Source organism: Aquarana catesbeiana, linkage group LG02 (assembly GCF_042186555.1).
Source record: "Aquarana catesbeiana isolate 2022-GZ linkage group LG02, ASM4218655v1, whole genome shotgun sequence".
NCBI classification, from domain to species: Eukaryota; Metazoa; Chordata; class Amphibia; order Anura; family Ranidae; genus Aquarana; species Aquarana catesbeiana.
Window position 1 is genome coordinate 371,228,212 of NC_133325.1, and position 21,882 is coordinate 371,250,093.

Sequence of the window (21,882 nt, forward strand, 5' to 3'; positions counted from 1 at the left end):
ATAGAAGGGGTTCTAACGTCAACAGGAAGAGCATGGGGGAGATTGGACACCCCTGCCTTGTACCATTGTACATGTCGATTGGGTCCGAGAAGGTGCCATTTATTTTCACTCTTGCCGATGGTCTTGAGTATAAGGCCCTAATCCATTTACACATCCTCTCCCCACAGCCTACCTCCTCGAGCGTACTCATCATGAAGTCCCAGTCTACGCTATCAAACGCTTTTTCAGCGTCTATGGATAGAAGTAGACCTGGGACTCCGCTCTTTTTGATTTCCTGGGCTACTAGGAGGGTTTTGATGCTGTTATCCCGTCCCTGTCTACCTCTAATAAACCCCACCTGGTCCGGGTGTATGATCTTCTCTATTACCTGCTTCATTCTGCTCGCAATCACTTTTGCGAATAATTTAGTATCCACATTTAGCAGGGAAATAGGCCTATAGTTTGAACAAACTGTCGCATCCTTATCCTCTTTTTGAATAACCGTAATATTGGCTGCCAGGGCTTCTCTGCTCATTTCCCCCTTGTCTCCTATGTCGTTCATATAGGCACACAGTTTAGGGATTAGATAGTCTTGGTATTTTTTATAATAAAGCACTGTCAACCCATCCGGTCCTGGGCTCTTACCTACTTGTGTTTCTCTAATTGCCTTTCTAACTTCAATCTCTGTAATAGGGGACTCCAGTGTGGTATGCTCATTTTCCGATAATTTAGTCATTCCCACTTCACTTAGGTAATTTTTGATCTTCGCTTGTTTTTGTTCCCTCTCCTTAGTTGTTACATTTCTATTTATGGAATAAAGCTCACTGTAGAATTCTTGGAACGTCCTTGCAATATCTGGATCCCTATATTGGATCTCGTTTGTTCTAGATCTTATCTTGTCGATATATTTGTTATTTATTTTTTTTACTTAATATCTTTGCCAGGAGTCTACCAGGTCGGTTACTGCCTACATACCTTTCTTTTTTAACAAGGTTATACTTCTTCCTATTTTCCTGTTCAATTAACTGCCGTATAGCCTCCCTGGTCCTAAATAGTTTTGCCAGTGTTTCGCTATCCCCCTTTTTCTTATGATGTTGCTCTAATTTAATGATTTCCTCCTGAAGCACGCGAAAGGTCTCTCCCTGGCTTCTCTTTTTCTCTACACCCGCCTTAATCATGATCCCTCTGATATAGGCTTTATGGGCCTCCCAGACCATAGTTTCTGATGTTTCCTCAGCGGTATTAACTTTAAAGTAAAATTCTAGTTCTTCTTTAATAAGTTTGTCTATCTTTTCATCATGTAGGAGGTCCTCATTAAGTATCCAGCTACTGCTCCGTGTTTCATGCTTGCTTAATTTTATTTGTAGGCTAACCGGGGCATGGTCCGAGAACGTCATTGGCCCTATGCTTGTACCCTCAACCTCTTCCACATAGCGATGCTCCACGAAGAATAAGTCCAGCCTAGAGTATGTCGCGTGAACGGGGGAATAGAAGGTATAATCTCTTATGTTCTGATGTTGCATCCTCCATATATCTACCAGCTGCTGATGACGCAGTTTTTTCCTGAGTTTTTTCATCCACTTGCCTTCGGACCCCCGAGCACGCGACGTACTGTCTTTACCTGGCTCTAAACATATATTGAAGTCTCCTGCGATAATGGCCCTACCTCTCTTAAAGGTTTCAAACTTTGCCAAGATTCCCACTAGGAACCTTGCTTGGTTATTATTTGGGCAGTAGATATTTGCCAGGGAACATTCCATCCCTTTCAAGCTACCTCTTATGAACAAGAAGCGACCCTCCGGGTCAATTACTCTCTCCTCTATTGTGAACCCAACTCCCTTTGCAAAACCAATCGCCACTCCTTTTGCCCCTCTTATCGGGGAGTCTCCATAGATCCAGTACGGAAACTCGCTTGTAGCTATTCTCTTGCTTTTGCCTAGGTATAGGTGGGTCTCCTGAAGGAGGACCACCTCTGCTTTCAGGGATCTCAATTCTCCCATTATGTTCGCACATTTTATGGGGGAGTTGATGCCCCTCACATTATATGTGACTATATTTATCCCAGCCATCCTGTTATTTTAGCCCCATTTACACCTTTACGTAGCCCCTCCTGGCTGAATAGTCGGATCCACCAAGGATTGGATTGGTCTCGTCCTACCCTTAACCCCCCCACCCCCCCTCCCTCAACCCCCCTCCTCCCTCTCCACCCGTGTACCCTCCCCCCCCATCCCCCCCCCTCCTCCTGCCCACCCACCTCCCTCCCCCCAAATCCCTCCCGCCCAGCCCCTCGCCTTTTCCCCTTTCCCATCAAGTTGGGGGGAGTATTGGGGTGCCACATGAGCCCCCTAAATGAAGAAAAAAGAAACCCTGGCCTACCCACTCCACCTGGCCACACGGTTTACTCCCCAGAGGTTGAGCTCAGAGGAGGGTCTAGTCTGGCCAAGAGCTTCCCCCTGGGTGTAATCCCAGCCATCCCTCCCACACACCCTCCACCCACCCCCCCCGCCCCCACCGACAATAGATCGTATAGAGAGAGAAACAAAGAGGGAAGAGAGAAAGAGGAAGACAAATCCATTTTCAATCACTTTTAACATTCGAGGCCTCTTTCAGTCCCTGTGTTCTTTTGTCATTAGTATTGGTTTCCAAGTGACAGGGTCCCCTAAGTGTTCCTGACTTCCGCTTTTCTCCCACCACCCCGGGATCTCCATTACTGGGATTCCAAGTCGATCGCAGAAATTCTGGGTCTCCTCCGGAAATCTCAGCACCGCCTTTCGGCCGTCCTTACGTCCAGTAAGATTGGCAGGGAAGCCCCAGGAGTATTGGACCTCGTTCGCCTTTAAGGCAGCTAGTAATGGCTTCAAAATTCTTCTTCTGCTTAGAGTTTCTGCGGCTAGGTCCTGGAAGATGTGTAAATTTGTTTCACCGTACTTCACCTGTGGGTTTCTCCTTAAATTCATGCTAATCTGTTCTTTGTCCCGGAAGCTATGGAATCGCACTATTACATCCCGCGGAGTGTCTCCCCTAATTTCGGCTGGTTTCCTAATTCGATGGACTCTGTCTAGGTTTAAATTACCGCTGATATTGCAAGGGCTCTTCAAATCTTAGAAAATTTCCTCCTTTTTTTTCCTGTAGGTTTTCTTTTTCACCATGCGCTTCTGGGAGGCCTCTAATCCGGAGGTTTTTTCTTCTGCTGCGATTTTCTTGGTCTTCCATTTTGTACCTTATATACCTCTGTTCCTTCTGCAGCACTTCTATCTGCTGTCTCAAGTTTCTTATTTCTTCTCCTTGTTTGTCCACTGTTGTTTCAACTTCCTCCACTCTGGTTAATAGGTGGCTCATGTTCTCATTTACAGCGCTGATCTCACCTCTGATTGAGGCCTCCAGTTTCGCAAACATTTCAGCGATTTCTCCCTTGGTAGGGAGCTGGTTTGCCTGCTGGATTTCTTCTGCAGTTTCTACTTCTACCTCGTTACTGGGGGGTCTTGAATCCATCTCCGCCATTTGTTTTCTTGTACCCATTTTAGCCGTTCGATCTGGCGTTTTATTCTTTGCACCTGTTGAATTACTTTTTGTTACTTTCATTCATCATATATTTTCTGATGGTTCCCGGGCTTGCACTTGTTCTGGGTGGATTTGCAGGTCCTTTTGTTGATCTTCCTCCCATTTTTTCTACCTATACCTGGTTAGTGGTTCCTCCTCTATTATGTGTGGTGTGTTTTCTGACTTTCCCTATGGCACTGGGGATTACCTTGATCCCCCAAAATATTTAATTCGTTGCACCGTAGTATTTACTCCACTTATAGTGTTATATTTTAGCGATATATTATTATACTACAGTCACTTTTGTATGTGGATCAGTACGGCAGTCCCCTAGAATGCGATTATTTCCATACTGCTTACATCAATGGGATTAGTCCGCTATATCATACACCCAACTTCCGACACAGGAATAAGTCAGCCTATTGTTATAGTGAGATATTGTGTATTTGTGATCTCAAGTTGCAGCAAAGTCGCATATGCAGGTGCAGCGGTGTACTGGTCAAACAGAAGTGTGCAGTATCCATATAGATTGACACTACTGAGAGTACTTCTTTGCGTCCCTTACCCACCCCCCAGCACCGATATAAACCAGCTTATTAGTATGAAATAGTTTCATATGAGAGAGGAGTCTTGTTATGGTAGAGTCACGTATACTAATAAGGCAATATAAAGACACATATAAGGCAATGTTTCTATACAGCTTGGCAGATTAGCAATGTTGGAAATAGTCCGAGGCCTCACTTAGCCATCTTAAATACAACAGCAGACCAAGATTAGTGTAGGGAATGATGTTATACTTGATGCTACTTTGATGCGATATAGTCGCAAGTGGAAAGTCGCAGTAACTGACACAATATGAGCAGGTATCCTTGCACTTTAGCAACAAGTGATTTAATGCATCACTTACCCATCTTCAGGCAGCTAAAAGAACCAGAGTCTTACCCACTTTCTTCTCTCCTGGGGCATGCGCCTGTTCCATGCGATTTCTTTGACTTTACCATCAAGCTTCTGTATCAGGTTCTGTATCAGGTTATCACTCTCTGCTACTCTCAATCCCTCCTCTCCCCTTCGATCCCGGCGAGCCGTCCCATTAGGTTCTGATGGGTAATGGACCGTGCATGTCCCCTCTCCTCTCCCCTCCTCTCCCCCGTTTGCGGAGGTTCAGTGGAGCCGTCCAAAATCCTGTCTGCAGCGGCCGCTGTAACTAAGGAGTCAGGGCACCGCTCCCCCCGTTTCTACCCTCCTCCGTTGGAGCCCAAGGACGAGAGACCGGGAGCCGAGACCGCCGGAACCGACAACGCCGTTCGGACAGGGGCGAAAGGGGGGGGGGGGGGGCGGCCAGAGACTAGTGCATGGTCCACGGGCCTGTTTTAGCAGGCATCACGGTGTGAGGGACACCCAGCAGCCCAGGCTCAGCTCTGACCCGACCCCACCCACATCCGGCTCCTCCTCCTCTCCGACAGATCGTCATTACTAGTAAAAAAAAAAAATTAATAAAAATGCCATAAATCTATCCCCTATTTTGTAGATGCGATAACTTTTGCGCAAACCAATCAATATACGCTTATTTCGATTTTTTTTTTAACCAAAAATATGTAGAAGAAATATTGGCTTAAACTGTGGAAGAAATTTTTTGGGGATATTTATTATAGCAAAAAGTAAAAAATATTGCTTTGTTTTCAAAATTGACGCTCTTTTGTTTATAGCGCAAAAAAAAATAAAAACCGCAGAGGTGATCAAAAACCACCAAAAGAAAGCTCTATTTGTGGGGGGGGGGGGGACGACGTCAATTTTGTTTGGGTACTACGTCGCATAATCACGCTGTTGTCAGTTAAAGCGACGCAGTGCCGAATGGCAAAAAAGGGCTTGGACAGGAAGGGGGAAAATCCTTCCAGTAGTTCAAGGTGAAAAACCTTCTGTGCTGCAGCTCACCCCCTCCCAAGACCCCCTCCTTTTTCTTACCTGTGCCCGATCCAATCAGGCGATGTGCACGAGCACAGCAGTTTCAGCCGCTGTCTCTCTCCTCATTGGACAGACTGATAGCAGCAGGAGCCTTTGGCTCCCACTGCTGTCAATCAAAACCTGTGACACTGCAGCATGGGGCGGGGCCAAGTCCCGCTGTCTGCATCAATGAACGCAGCAGCGGGACTCCGGTGCGAGCCAGCACAAGTGCACTCATAGAAAGCGGCCTTCATGGCGGTATTCGAAGAGGAGGGGCGCCAGTGGGGGGACCCCAGAAGAAGAGCATCGGCGCTGCTCTGTGCAAAGCCATTGCAGAGAGGAGGCAAGTATAGGCATGTTTGTTTGTTTTTTTTTTTCTTTTAAAAAAAAAAAAAACGAACAATACGTTTACAACCACTTTAACAGGGGTATAGACAGCAATAAAAATAGACAGGGTTTGCAATCTCTCTGCACTCCATAAAACAAAGAAAAGTTTTGCCTTTAATTATACGTTAAGTGCAACCACCAACCACACATTTCTTATAAACTGGTCTGACTTTTCAAACAGATTGGCGATTGATTTAATGGTTTGTTGCAGTTTAAGCTAAAATTAAAGTAAAAATGAAAGTGCTATTTAATTAAATTAAGCTATTTATTGCAGAAGAGAGATGCAATGTGCTTTGTGCGTTTTTTAAATTACCTCAGTGTCATCATGTTCCGAGTCCATGTGTTTGTTCTGGTCTGCATCCACTGTAGCAGTACCATGCTCCTTCTTAGATTTACATTTGCCCTTTTTACATTTCCCGCTGCAGGTTTTCTTTTCCCCTTTCAGCAAAGCCTGCAGCCTGTTGAGGAATTTCAATTTCCAGGCTCCGAAGTCTGCTTCCATACTGCCGTGTTTACTCTTCACTACATTGCAGTCTCCCTCGGTGCGAGTCATTATGCGGGTAGCACTCAGCATCCAAAGCCACTTATCAATATTTTTACCAATCTGTTAAAGAAAAGCAAAAATAAATACTATACATAAATCATATGCTTAGTGTGGTTTATCGGAGAGTAGGCCCAGTAACCATGGCCCTTTACATTTACACACATTTGTACCTGTGCAGCCAGAAAAGCAAAGGTGAAGCATTAAGGTGAAAAAACACCTTGCACTCTCCGCCCCCCCTGAGCTGGAGACCCGTTCTACTTACCTGAGCCCCAAATCTCTGTGGGCGCAATCCCGCGTTGCTTTCCCCCAGCTCCTGTGCGCTCTTCATTGGACGACTGATAGCAGCGCAGCCATTGGCTCCCGCAGCTGTCAATCAAATCAATGACGCGGCGTGCCGGGGGGCGAGGCTGAGTGATACAGTCGGCGGCTGTGGCCGCCGACTATCACACAGGAGCGCGCCTGCAAGCTAACCCACTTGGGAGAGCACTTCCCAGATGGGGGGTTAGCTCTTGCGGGGAGGAGCCGAGACAGTCGCCGAGGGACCCTAAAAGAGGATGTTCGGGGCCACTCTGTGCAAAACGAACTGCACAGTGGAGGTAAGTATGACAGGTTTGTTATTTAAAAAAAAAAAAAAATATGAACCTATACAACCCCTTTAAAATTTCCATTAGATTTACCTTTAACTATGTAGTGCAAGGGCCTGCCAGTTTGCATACAAAATGCAAGTGTTTAGGTTTCACCTCATATTATATGGTTCTGGTAAATCTAAAGGAAAATTCTACAAGGAAATAGTATATATAGTGTATGGTCAGATTAATTTTGCCTGAATTCCTAAATTCCTAGAACAGCTCTTTATCACGGTTTGGACACAACACTAGTGAAGAACAGGGAGTTTGTCGATTTGATTCACATAAGCACCTAAGTGTTTACTTATTCAGCCTCTGAGCAGGCCTCCACTAAAGATGGCCATTGACAGATCGAAATGCGGAACCGGATGGATGAATTTTGATCCATGTATGAAAAAGACCCAACTGGGAGACCAATTATCTCTGGTAGAGGGTCCATCAGTGAGTCGTTTAATTGATGAATATCTCAAACCCCATGTTATCAGCTTACAATCTTTTGTGAAGGATACTATACATTTTCTCAAAATCACTGAAAACCTCATTATACCAGATAATGCATACTTGGTAACCATTGACGTAGAGGCCTTGTACTGCTCTATTCCCCATGCTGGGGGGCTTAGAGCTGTCAAGAAGGCTATTTACCAGAGACGGGATGGAGATTGGGCCTACAATTAATTCATCCTACAGTTGCTGGAATATATCCTGTATCACAACATTTTTACCTTTGATGGCTCCCATTTACTCCAGGTACAGGGGGTGGCGATGGGGACTTGTTGTGCCCCATCCTACGCGAACCTGTACCTGGGGGAATGGGAAACCACATTTCTCAGTGATGAGAACTCGTCGATGTATACGAACCACTTCCTTATGTGGTTCAGATACAGAGATGACATTTTCACCATCTGGGATGGCCCCATAGAGCTCTTGCAGTCATGCCTAGAGTGCATGAACAAGAATCACTTTAACCTTAAATTTTACCATGTCATCGAGTCGCAGTGAGATTGCCTTTCTGGACGTTATGGTTTACAGAGGTCAGGATAGTGGACTCAGCAGTGGCCTCTATCGGAAGGCCACTGCTGGGAACACCATCCTACATGCCTCTAGTTTTCATCCACCAAGCCTTAAAAGGTCTATACCATACAGCCAGTACCTGAGGGTGCGCAGGAATTGCACCGATGAAGCGACCTTCAAAATCGAAGCAAATAATCTGCGCGCAAGACTCCTTGAGAGAGGATATTCACATACCTCTCTCAAAAAGGCTTATAGGCGGGCCATTACGCATACTAGACAGGCTCTGATTTATTCGCAAAAACATAAGAACCAGGATAACCCTCTGCGTATTATCAACAAATACTGCAATCAACACGCAGAAGTCAAAAGAATTGTGTCTAAGTTTTGGCACATTCTTACTATGGACCCAAACTTGAATAGACTCCTTCCTGAGAGTCCGCTCTTTACTTTCAGGAGGGCTACTTCTTTGTCCTCCAGGCTGGTAAGGAGCGAATTCAGGGATGAGAATTTTGCCCAGCACTGCAAATATAGGGGCACGTTTATGTGTGGGGCCTGTGGGTACTGTAAGTATATGTATACTACTAAAAATCCAACTCTACCTGATGGCAGTACCTTCAGGCCCAAACACTTTTCCAACTGTAAGACCAAGGGGGTTGTGTACATGCTCCGGTGTGATTGCGGATGCTTCTATTTCGGGAAGACCAAATTGGAATTCTGGCATAGGGCATACCGCCACATCAGGAGCATGCAGACATGCGACCCCAATCTACCACTGGGGAGACATACTGCCCTGGTTCATCAGGGATTGTTCCCAAAAATCAAATTTTTAATTTTGGATCGAGTGCACCCCAGTTCGAGGGGGGGAGACTGGAACAAGGATCTCCTCCAGCTCGAACTGAGATGGATTTACAATCTGCGGGCGACCAGGCCCCCGGGACTCAATGATACAACATGCTTCAAGCCATTCTTGGAGGGCTTTGACTCCGGGGGTATGGAGAAGTAGGCATACTTCTCAGTATTTGCCATGTTAGCACCCCATGTTGCTTTACTGTTGGATGCAGGGGGTCTATATTTGACCCCGGCCCCCATATCTCCCCCTTATCTGTTCTCACTTTTATGATGGCTTTTGTTGCCCGCATATACACATTTTTACGTGGGATACCAAATATAAGTTTCCTTTGATATTTGAGGGGCTTGCTTACATCTAATGCCTCTATATTTGTTGGGGATGGGGGCATTAATGTGGTCTTTACCAGATCAGACTCCAAGATTGATACATGAGTAGGTCCAAACCCTGGATGCCTGATCTGTGGCTGTTGTATGTTTTTTTTCTTTCCGTGTAACGACTTCACAATTGTCTTCCATGCTGAGGTTGCATTTGTATTATATCCATATACTATCTTGGTTTGCATCTCTGCATGCATGAATCTCATGCATGCATGCCATGTTATTATCATTGATTCTTTTTTGCAGATTATTTTTTCTTTTTTTTTTGTTATGGATGGTATAGGTGCTTAAGCCCACTCTTACTTAGCTGTTGCTATCTTTGTGCGCAGACCCGGCACCGCAAGGGTGTCCCTCTCTGGGACACGCTGGGGGAGTTGCTTTTTGACGCTCCTCCATCCCTGACCTGGATCAGCTTGGCTGTCTCCAGTGCAGGCTTGCCGTGCCGGTGGGAGTGGACGGCGGCGTGCAACTCCGATGCACGGCGTCGTGACGTTTGCCGCTGCCTTGCGTTCCAGCTCGGCTGGCGTGCATGGGCAATGCGTCTTCGGGGCCGGCGCTTGCGGAGGCGTGGCGCGGTCCACACTCAGGGGGCCCATTGATTGGACCAGGCTGATAACTATTCAGCTGTTGGGGGGTGGGATGAGAGAGCTCAGGGTGATACACATCCTTTCAGCTGATCTTTATTATAATCAGCTGACAGCACAACCTGGTGGATATAAACACTGAGCCCATTCACTCTGATCCTGTGATCGGAGGAGGACGTTTCACTGATGCTGTGTCCCTGGGCTGACTAAGAAGGTGATTTATAGCAATTTGGGTTATTTTCCTCTCCCCTACATGACAAACTATAGGTCTCACCTCTGGATCCAGTTCACAGGTATGTTCCCTGTTGCTGGTCCCTACATATGTGTACATACCCCTTACACATTTTGGGATCTGATACAATATCGATCCTAGTAGCTATCACTGCACACTTTGACTGTTTAAATTATTGTTATTTATGGGGTTGTGTCCTTGGTTTCGGGTCCTGAGACGTTTGGACCCCAGCCTGTGCACAAACGCCGCGCCAAACCCTCAGGCGCGGCGTTCTTTAGCATAAATTGGGATTTCCTCTGTTAGTCTGAGTGCACATCCCTTTCAGGTTGATAACTATTCAGTTGTTGGGGGGTGGGATGAGAGAGCTCAGGGCAATACACATCCTTTCAGATGATCATTATAATCAGCTGACAGCACAACCTGGTGGATATAAACACTGAGCCCATTTACTCTGATCCTGTGATCGGAGGAGGACGTTTCACTGATGCTGTGTCCCTGGGCTGACTAAGAAGGTGATTTATAGCAATTTGGGTTATTTTCCTTTCTTTTTTATCTTTATGTTTATTCAAGATGCTGTTTGGCCTTTTCTCTTCATTATTGGAATATACCCACCTACATTAGAATCATCTTCTTTTCTCCAAACCAGGTCTTTTTTACTACCTGTAGCTGTATGGTGGCCAGCCCGGACTCTCAGCCTCTCCCCTACATGACAAACTGTAGGTCCCACCTCTGGATCCAGTTCACAGGTATGTTCCCTATTGCTGGTCCCTACGTATGTGTACATACCCCTTACACTTTTTGGGATCTGATATACTATCGATCCTAGCAGCTATCACTGCACACTTTGACTGTTTAAATTATCGTTATTTATGGGGTTGTGTCCTTGGTTTCAGGTCCTGAGACGTTTGGACCCCAGCCTGCGCACAAACGCCGCGCCAAACCCTTAGGCGCAGCGTTCTTTAGCACAAATTGGGATTTCCTCTGTTACATCAGTCTTCTACAATACCATCCTGTATGGCCAGCCATCAGGCTACCTTAACATGCACACGGCCTGGGAGACCTTTGTGAAGTTGATTTTATGCCTTGGATACTCTTATAGCATTTGTACTTTGGAAGTGAGTATGACTTTCACACATACCTTCACTGGGTGTGGGGGGACTGTCATCTGCTTTGTGTGTGATGTTAATTACTTTCTCTTACTCTGTAATCCCATAGACGGTAACTCTCACTTTGTGAACCCTGATGAAGGATTCTCTGAAACACATCGGTTCAGTGAGACTTATTATATCCCGACCTTTGGTCTTTTCTTCATTGTTATGCTATTTGTATTCTTAACGACATGTACTCTGCTTTTGAAGTATCCCATTGTACATATTTTCTGTATTTGATTTGTATATTTTGTTAAATAATCTACTTTGTTCGATTTTTGTAATAAAAACTATTTTTTTACCTATACTGTATTTTTTATGGTAGTGCCTGGAAAATCCCACCATAGGGGAATTTTTTGGTATTTTTCAGACTCATGGGATGTGGCACACACTGTTTACTGCTCTTTGTCAGAGCCTTTCTTTTTTTCGATCCATGTATGGACAGGATGGTTGTACTGAAGTCGATCCATCGACCAACTTCTAAATAACCAGCCTGTCGAATTTTTTTTCATAGGATTACTGCCAGCAGCTATAGCCACAAGCAGTGATCAATGTATTTGGACGGCTGGGAAATATCCTGCTGTCAGAATACAATAGCTCCACTCCACGGGAGGGTTTCCCCCATCAACACTGAATATGTTAATAGAAAAAAGAAAAATGATGGTGCAAAAACAAACTGGATGATAAAAAAAAATAAATAAAATAAATAAACAATAGGAAAAGATGAATCACCAAAAAATGAGGATAAAAGTCAATGGGAGTAAAAACAGTTCCAATTTCAAAATACACTGGCGGCTGCAGCCCTGAGAGTAGAAGCACAACTCTAAAAGAAAAATTAGGACAAAGACAAGGCGCGCCAGACTCAGTGCAGTATTAAAATAATCATTTAATAGGACAACACAAACCAAATCGCTACTCACAAGAAGGAAAAGATTTCAAGCATATAGGTAAAGGGTCCGGAGGTCAGGGTCACTCTGCGGTCCAAGCTACTGTCCGTATGGAAAAGAGCTGGCTTAGTCACAGTCCACATGGATGGTATGCCGCTGGATGATGAAGTGGCGGTTAAGCCTCTGTGGATGCCTGGGAAGTGGAAAAGCCAGTATGCTGCAGTTCTCTGTAGAACACACGATAGCCGGAAGCGGAAGTGCGTGTCAGCGTGGAACGCAAGCTACGCAGACCGGAAGTGACATTTTCTGGTGGCCAATCAGATGACGCGTTTCACAGTCTTCACTGTTTTCTCAGATCTAGTTAGCTAACCAGAGAGTCTGGTATATGTAGAACAAGGCGGAGGAGGATAGGACAATGTAAACAGAAAATGTGACACTATATTGATACATGGGCATTGGACTACCATTAACAAGAATTCACTCTGTTATTGTGCAGTGTGACCTCCAATTTTTGTTAGTGGTAGTCCGATGCCCATGTATCAATATAGTGTCACGTTTTCTGTTCTGAATTTGAGTTTTTGATGTCCTTGAAAATAAAACCAAACTGGCAGAATTCCAAAAAAGAAATTTACAAAAGGTAACTAAAAGGAAAGCTGCTGTATTGTGTGAAAATCAGCAAACATCCAAAGTCTTTCTTTTGGATCAATAAACTATTTCTGTAGAAAGCAAAAATGAAACAGCTTATCCTTTTTTTCTTAAAGGTTAAAATATAGCAACTCTGCATTATGCCATTTTAATGAACGATTTTGGGATCCATTTATAATGGGAAAACACGATTATTCAATAGGCAGAAGTCTGCCCAGTTTATAAAGTTTAGCTGTCCTTTACATCTGATGGGACTTGCCAATCTGCATGTATGGCCAATGGAAAAAGACAATTGGTGTAAACCCATTGTTTTAACATTGACCAATATTTGTGGGCAACATATTAGCCACTTTACATCAACTGGCAAAGCTCCCAGAAATGTTAGTAAATCTAAGCAGCAGAATGCATGTAGACTACTTCGGGAGCTATTAGCATAAACGCACCCTCTGTGCTCTCTTTCAGAAAGCAAAAAAAAAAAAAAAAAAAAGCAAGATAATTACTGTATTGTAGTGGTTGATGTATACAGAGTTCCCAAGTCCAAATACAGCATATCTCAAACCTTTGAGGAAGGTTTTTCCAAAGCGGAAGTCATTGGAGGCTTCTTCCAGCCATTTGCAGAACCACATGGCACTCTCAGTGGGCTGCCCATCAGTATAAGTTGCAACCAGGAAAACACAGATACTCCGGCTTGTGGTCTGAAAAAAAAAAAAAAAAAAAACACACACACACCACAACATTAATTCGTTATATGCAATTAAAATAAAAATCAACAGATAATGACTGTAAATCCTAATATCATGAAAAGTTGTAACTTTTAAGTCAAAATAGTACATTGTACTCAACAATGAAATAATCCTGAGTCCTCAATTTCTACAGGCTTGATCACTGTAAACCCTTCTGAATACAAGCTTTACAAATTATATTATTTACCTGAAATGTAGAAACACAAAGCAAACTATAGATTAATATAAAAAAACATAAAATAGAATACTCACCATAAATTCCCTTTCAGTTTTACTGCAAACAGAAGAACTGTGACCAGTCAGTGTCCTATTGAGGGACACAGGAAGTCTTTACCACTGGAACATCTAAACCCATTCAAACTAAGGAGAAGGAAACCGCAAACAATGACAATGGTCAGCATGAAAAAACTTCAAGCTCAAGGGTCATCTAAAAAGGACCAATGCCCTAAGCTGGCATGGGATGAAGCCTAACCCTCCACCTAGTGGGGAGAACATAAGACCAGGAGGAAGAAAAAAAAAAAATCATAACGAATTAGGATTGATGCCCAAAGACCAGGAAGAATGGTCACATAGCCAGTGGTGAATGTCACAACATGGGAGGCGGGACACCAAACACCTGATCCAATCGAAAGTGGCGAACAAAAAAAATAAATGTCTTAACAGAGGAAAGACTCACAACAACTTACATGGTAATAAACAAGTGGAAGAGCTCCCCTTCAAGAACTGGGACTGGACTGAGAAATCTAAAAATCATGTCCTGGTAGAAGGAAGACTACAGCATTTTAAAGCAAAGATGGCACTAAAAGTCTCAACTCTTCTCAATCATTAAAAAGAAACAAGGATGTCTGTAGGCAAGTGGAAGTTAGGGTTCCCCTTTATTTAAGAAGCACCCCCTTAGTAGGTGCACCATTAGGGTTTTCTCTACCCTCTCCCTTTATCTATGAGAGAAGGAGCTGGGCTCTCTCTAGGGGATGCCAGCAGCAGTACAGAAAGAGGTCTATGCGAATGTGAGTAAGCACCTCAGAGCTTGGGGAGGAAGCCCTGGATTAGAGGAGGCTTAATACCTGGAGCGATCAACATCCTGTTAACAGCAGTACACAATAGAATCTCTCCTGTAACCCATGTACGATAGTGGGACAGTAACAATTTATTCAGTTAACAGGGCTTGGACAAGGCAGAGGATGTAAAGTTGCCTTCCTCACCCCAAGATAGCCAAATGGACTACAAACCTGAGCTTATACCATGCTTAACACAACCCTCATCAGCAAGGAGGCAGAATCCCTGGGATGAAGTCCTAAAGGAAAAAATTTACCAAAATTTCCTGCCTATCCGGCAGGCTACAATTATCAGCAGGCTAGAGATATGTTACTGACCCCCAACAATGCCTCAGATTCCATAGAGCAACAGAGAAATGTCAGTTTTTCGAACAACAAAACAACAACGAGAAAATTAAACCCACATATGCAGATCCCATGGAGTGGTTTGAGCATTCCCTACTACTGCAAGAATCATCTGGCAAGAGACTGTCTTGTTCAAGCTACAGATAGCTCTCAGTGTCAAACCCTTCCACTGTAAAGGCTAGCAGAAAGTCAGAAAATTAGAAAGCCAGCAATTCAACAATAAAAGTAGAACTCGCTACTCAGCCCAATTTGCCCACTCACAGAGAGTGTACAAAAACAGGGCAAGCACTGAGGCAATGTGTTAGAAAGCGATCCACAGCCGACCTGTTACAGGGTCTGAAAAAGCACTTTGTAGCTTGGAAGTGACTTTCAGATACTGGGTTCCACATAAAGTCCAGTCCACCTGGGTCTGGTTACATTACTCCAAAAGCCAAGTTAAGAATAGCCTGCTGCAAGTTGAAGTTTACAGACCAGCCCTAGCCACAAAAAGGTAGAGAAAAATCTTAATTGATAAAGAAAATTACGTAAAATGCTAGCAAATAGTAAGCTAGACTTTCGCAGCAAAGTTGAATTTTGGCTTGCCTATATATGTTATATCTTGGAGTTCAGTACATGACACAGGCTTGATAATCAAACTCTGGGCTATAAGCTGGTACCTTCAGGTGGTTTGACACTGGCAAAGCTCATTAACCCCCCCTAGTTATCCCCCTATAACTCTAAAAATGCTAACCTTATAAGGACATTCCCCTATAACCCCAACCCTAGAAATTGTAGCAATAGTCAATAGCAAAGTGACTCCAACAGTAACGCAACAAAGCTTTTTGGAGCGTCTCAAACTTTGTCTGCAGAATCTCTGAAAGGAGGAACAGTACAGCAGGATGTTTAAGACTGTGATGGCAGGGTCTACTACCGCAACAGTCCACTTTCTTTGTGATCTTTTACACACAGCAGAAGTGAGCATATCAACAATGGCAAGTAACATTACATGAAGCTGTAACATCAGGTGTATAGGAGCCTAGGGCTAGAAATCTTGTGGCCTCCTCTAGAGCAGGCATATTGGGATGTGACTTTATAAGAGATGGTTGGTGTTAAAAAGGAGACTGGTGCTTTTGAGCTCTGGATTACAATGGCTTTATCATAGATGATCGTTGTCCCAGAAATTGTGAAATAGTTGCAGAAAAGTCTGCCTTATCAGATACAGAGACCAGAATTAAAATAGGGTCCTGCTCCAGCACAAAGAAAGCAACATCACTGAAGGCTTTGAGTGTTCTGCAGGCCTTCTGCAGCGCGAATGCAGAGCTTTTTGCCATGGTTCCTTTGTGCCTGGTTTTTCAATGGCGGTCAACAAAGTTTTTCCACTGTGGGATACTCAGAGTAGGGTGCCGAAATGAGGTAAGCGGGTCAAAGTACACATCAACCTAGTGGTGACCATCCTGTAGGGAAGTCCTCATGGCAAAAGGGTGGGAGGAATTATTCAAGTACCTTATAAAAAGAGTTCTAGGCAAAAGTGACGGTAAAGTGTACGACCTATAGTGTGATGCAACAACTGGTCATACACTTGAGACTAAGCTCTGAGAGCGGTTTTAGAGTCAAGTGTGAAAAGTTTGACTCTGAATAAATAAATCATTTCCAAACACATTCTCGGTTTCCTGGTAGTTTTAAAGCGGAGTTCCACTGATTTTTTTTTTTTTTTAAGTCAGCAGCTACAAATACTGCAGCTGCTGACTTTTAAAATAAGGACACTTACCTGTCCAGGGCGCCCACAATGCCAGCACCCGAAGCCGATCTATCCCTCGGTAAGGGAATCAGGAAGTGAAGCCTTGTGGCTTCACTTCCTGGTTGCCTACTGCGCATGCGCGACTTACGCTGCGCTATCCCACTGGTCCCTGCTGTGTTCTGGGACCCGTGTGTATCCCAGAACACAGCGGGGGGGGGGGGGGGGGAGGAAAGTAGCGTAGATACCCACGCGTGGCTCGGGTATTTATGCCCGGAAGTGGGAGCAAAATACCTGTATTAGACAGACATCTGCTCCCCACTCCCCCCTGAAAAGGTCCCAAATGTGACACCGGGGGGGGGGGGGTGTAGGGGAGGAACCGGAAAAGTGGAATTCCATTTTTGGGTGGAACTTCGCTTTAAGAGAGAACAGCATACTATTCAGAATACACAAGCCATGAAAAGCAAGTAAGGGCGATATTATGTCTTATATTTACCGTGGGACTACAGTAACAAAAGAAACCGGATGGCCCAGTCTTACCGGTTTATGACACAGGTCTCTATAAAGGGCCGAAGCTTCACTCGTCACTGTGGATATACCCCCAGAGGGGTCTTCAGAATCTGACTTCTATAGGGACAGACAAGAGCCTTGGACCTGTAAAGCACTCTGCAGCTAACTACACACACTGGGCAACACAGTGATGCAGTGGGTAGTACTCTCGCCTAGCAGTAAAAAAGGTCGCTGGTTCAAATCCCAACCACAACACTACCTGCCTGGAGTTTGCATGTTCTCCTTGTGCCTGTGTGGGTTTCCTCCGGATACTCCGGTTTCCTCCCACACTCCAAAGATATGTTGGTAGGTTAATTGGCTTCTGTCTAAATTGGCCCTAGTATGTATGTATGAATGTGAGTTAGATTCTTGAAGGTAGGGACCGATGTGAATGTACAATGTATATGTAAAGCGCTGCGTAAAATTGACGGCGCTATACAAGTACCTTAAATAATAATAATTGTACCAAGTGCCCAGGTGATCACCCATGCAGGACTGATGCACAAAGCAATATTACAGGCTGTACCCATGTTATAGGGTACACATAGGGCTCCCACGGTTTTACTGAGGCTGCACTACTTCTGCTGTTGTGTTCAAAGACAGCAAGGTGTTCATTGAAGAATATGAGGTCAACAATAAACTAGTTAAGCGAAGAGTTTTTCTGCTAGTGTCCTAAGATAATGGACCTCATTTCCCTTACAGACTCACAGCAGGATTTTGCTGCATTAAGAAGCTGTATGGAAAGGGAGGTTTGAGATTTTTGTTTCCCAAACCAGGACAAAATCAGGGTGTCCAATCAGTGGAGTCATAAAGGGATGGAGGTAGGGAGGTGCACTGGGAGAGAGTGGTTTCACTAGATTTAGAGTGGCACTAATAGTTGGGTGACTTTTTGCGGTGTCATTCTGTTCCAAACTCACTGTTTAATGTTATGATGGCAACACCAGTCCACAAGATTTAAACAGTATTTAAGGAAAAAACGCTTTCAGAATGCAAAATTTCCTATTGAAATAGACTTTCAAGGCAAGCGTTCCCTCATACCTAAAAGGTTAGGTTCACTTTTAGGAACATGTTACACCTGTATTTAGGGTTTAACCTGTTTGTAAGCAGTCCCCTCACCCCCAGAGCTGCCCCCCCCCCCCTTCCCATTAAAGCTTGTGGGAGTTCTTCTCCCCTGCAGCCATTGTCAGATTTAAAACCAGCGTGGCTGTGTGAGGCTGCACACGCACAGCCATGTCATTCGTTCACAAAGATTTATCAAGTGCGGTAATCAGCACATTTGCAGTCCACTGACACTTCCTCCAGCTCTCTAACTGAAAGTCCATACAGAGGTATGGGCAAAAAACTGGAGGAAGAGTATGCAAGAGCCTGGCATTGCACTTGGGATCCACTGATCATGAATGTAATGCTTTAAAGGCTCCTTAAACAAATGCACACTCACTTGTCCCTGCAAAAGCATATGTATTTATTTATTTTTAATTTTTTAAAATATGAACCTAGCCTTTAAAAAAAAAAAAAAAAAAAAAAAAAAAAAAAAAAAAAAAAACCGTGAGCAGAGACGGACCTGTCATCCACCAGTTCACCAGGGATCAACGGAGTGTTCTCCCATTGAGCAGATCCGCCCTGTGTGTAAGGGGCCTAATATACTGCAACCCACTGTCAACCGGATATTGCTTTTGTGTTTCAACAAAATAAAATCATAATATAAATAAATACATGGTCAAAAGGATATTTGGGTTTTGAGAAGACAAGGTGTTTTCCTGCTATCCATTACTGGATTAAATTTGAGGAATTATCCTTAAAGTGTAAAAGCTTTAACATACTTATTGAAAATAGTTTTTGCACCTTTGGGATATTCAAGGGCATTTACAGCTTGTCGTCTAATGTCATTTGTATGCTCCCTCCCACATGCCGAAACATATAAGATTTCATAATCACCATTTAAATGACAGCTTTTGAATAAATAAGTAAAACAATACAAACATAGTCAAGAAGAGAACCAATATGCCCTGCATTGCCAGGTACAATACCTTCCAGGACAACAGGTTGACTACGGAAACATTGAGTAGTTTCTCATGACTACTAAAATGCAGCAACACTCTAAAAAAGGGGACCATAGATGGATAAAAATTTGGCCGGTTCAGCAGGGACCAAACACATTTTGATCCACGTGTGCCAATGCAGCTCACCAGAAGAAGTCGATCTACCTATTAACTTCTGTGCAATCGCCCTGACTGATAAAAGTCGCTCGATCGGCGGCTGCAGTGCGGATCTGTGTATTCTGACAGCGGTGTAGTCTCCCCACTGTCAAAATACAATAGTGCAGGCGAAGCGGGAAGTATCCCCCCCCCCCCCATTTACCTCAAATGTGTGGATGGGAGAATCAGTTCAGTTGGCTTAACAAAAAACTGAACCATGTATAGCCAGCTTAAAGCTACTGGAAAGGTTTCCCAACTCACTGACTGGTGAAAATGCCCTTAGGATAGAGAATGAGGATGGAATGGGGGTTAGGCATGATGGGTGCCAGAAGAGGGGCGCATGCAGGCATAGTCATAAAAAGTAGATGGGGGCAGGGGAGGACAAGAAATCAATGTACAGCCACGGTGGTGGGAGCATCCCTTCTGCAGCTCTATTGTGCTGAAGGCAGAGGAAATGGGCACAGTGGTGGGAGTGGGGAAGGGTTAACGGAACAAGGGAAAGGACATGAGACAAGCACCTTGGTGGCAGGGTTTGGGAGGCTTGTACATGCAGTGATAGGGGGTGCAGGCATGGTGGCAAGAGTGGGGGCATGCGTAGGTGCAGAGGTGAGAAAACAGCCTTGCAGATGCTGCACACAAAAGGTTTTTTTACCTTCATGAATAAAATGCATAAAAAGGTAAAAACCTTCAGCCTTTACATACACTAAGTAAAAGCAAAAGGACAAACACAGAACAAAGAGCAATAATCAATGGCAACCAAATCACAGATCGCTTAACTGAGCTGACTGTAAAAATCTGCAGTCTGAATGGCTGCTATACATTACCACATACACGTACACATTCAGTATTTTTTTCAATGAATAATCTCGCAAGCTTTAAGACCAAAGAATATATCGGAGGTCACAAATCATTAATGCTTATTACTAAGCAAATAAAAGGTGTATTTTATTGCAATGTCGGATTTGTAGCCTATAAAAGATTGCTGGAGTAGAGACAAGCCGCAATTACGGCTTTTAACCACTGATGGAGAAGCCTTCTATAGAGACAAAGTTGCCTTAGGCCAGAAAACAATGTTATTGCTAATTTGCCATTACATTTACTAGCACTGCTGGCTATTTGGAAAACACAGTTTAAAAAAATTCAAAAAGCAAAACTAAATCAATTTGCCTCCGGACAGTTGAAAAGCGGTCATCTGTTTTTATAGATATTGTGATAGAGGAAGGCTGTCACTGTAAGAATATAGGAAAGTATGACACGGGATTTGCATTTAGCCTAGGTTCACATTTCTGCGGGTTAGAACTCAGAGTTCAGCTGAACTCGCACGATTCCAATCCAGCAATGCAGTCCGACTTTTTAGGGGCGCCGCCAATTTGGCATGCGATTTGACATGTCAAATCACATGCCAAATCACTCCAATGTGAACCTGGGCTTAGGGTTAATGCGAGTTTCAGAACTATCATTTTAGTGGAGAAAGCTGTGTTTTTGTCGTTATCCAGATTATGTAGCTCTGGATCATTACAGTCAATCCTGTGTCTGGGTTTTGCTAGATGCCTGCAACCTGGCTGACATATATACTCAAGTCTGAGAATTGCATAGAGCTTCCAGTGTGGAGACAGCTTCCAGTTTGGAGACCATTCCCAGTGTGGGAGACGGACGGTCTCACCCAGGGTCAGGGGGCCCCAGCCAGAAGTCTCATTGAGGGGTCAGAGGACCGTGCCAGAAGCCAGAGGTCTCACTGATGGGTCAGAGGGGCTGTGCAGCAGGGCACTGCAACTAAAGGTTAGAGAGCCAAGTATTTTCAGGAGAGCTAGATGACACAGTCAAAAGTACTGGTAAGAGGAGCAGCAGTGCTGCCAACAAGTGAGCCAGGTGGCTCAGCGTTTTCATTAATGCATGTTATGTGGAAGAAACCAACTGACGTACAAGTGAACTTTTCATTTATTGAATAGAAGTGGGCTGCCACTCCCTAAAAAAAAAAATTGCTTGGACTGGCACAACTTATTGTAAATGCACCTGCCACAATTGCACAATATAAATTATATACATACTCAACTGAGCCCTATCCCATGCTCACTGGCTGAGACAGCGGGAGCCATAGACACACAAAGGCAGCTTGGGAGTACCCTGTGGGGATACTCAGCAGGGGGTTGGGGCCAGAAGCACAGGCAGGCAGCTTTTTTCCCCCCAGGACATTTTTTTTTATCATCTAAAATCACCCATTTTGTCACGTATACAGTAACTGATCAATTCAAACCTGTTGCTCTGGCCTTACTTTTTCCATAAAGTTTTCGATATCCAAAAACTCAGTTTAAGAAGTTAGTGTTAGGATGCATTTGGTTTAATAGCAGGGAAGTGAATTAAAGCGGTTGCATACCTGTAGGAAAAAAAAAAAAAAACACACACACACACACACACACACACACACGTAAGACAAAGGCATAATAAGCTAGTATGCACCGCATACTAGCTCATTATTAAATACACACTTTAGAACAAAGTGTCGTCATCGCATCCCAGTCACCGCTGACGA

The 21,882-nt window shown here is 44.1% G+C and overlaps 1 protein-coding gene across 2 annotated transcripts in view; it reads right to left on the reverse strand.

Moving 5' to 3' along the window:
• LOC141128049 (S-adenosyl-L-methionine-dependent tRNA 4-demethylwyosine synthase TYW1-like) overlaps positions 1 to 21,882 on the reverse strand; it is a 349,357-nt gene that overhangs the window by 280,854 nt on the left and 46,621 nt on the right. For both annotated transcript variants that reach the window (XM_073615095.1, XM_073615094.1), the window contains exons 5-6: positions 13,252 to 13,446; positions 6,161 to 6,451 (exon numbers count right to left, since the gene is read on the reverse strand). In XM_073615095.1, coding sequence (XP_073471196.1) covers positions 6,161 to 6,451; positions 13,252 to 13,446 — 486 coding nt within the window. The remainder of the gene's footprint in view (positions 1 to 6,160; positions 6,452 to 13,251; positions 13,447 to 21,882) is intronic.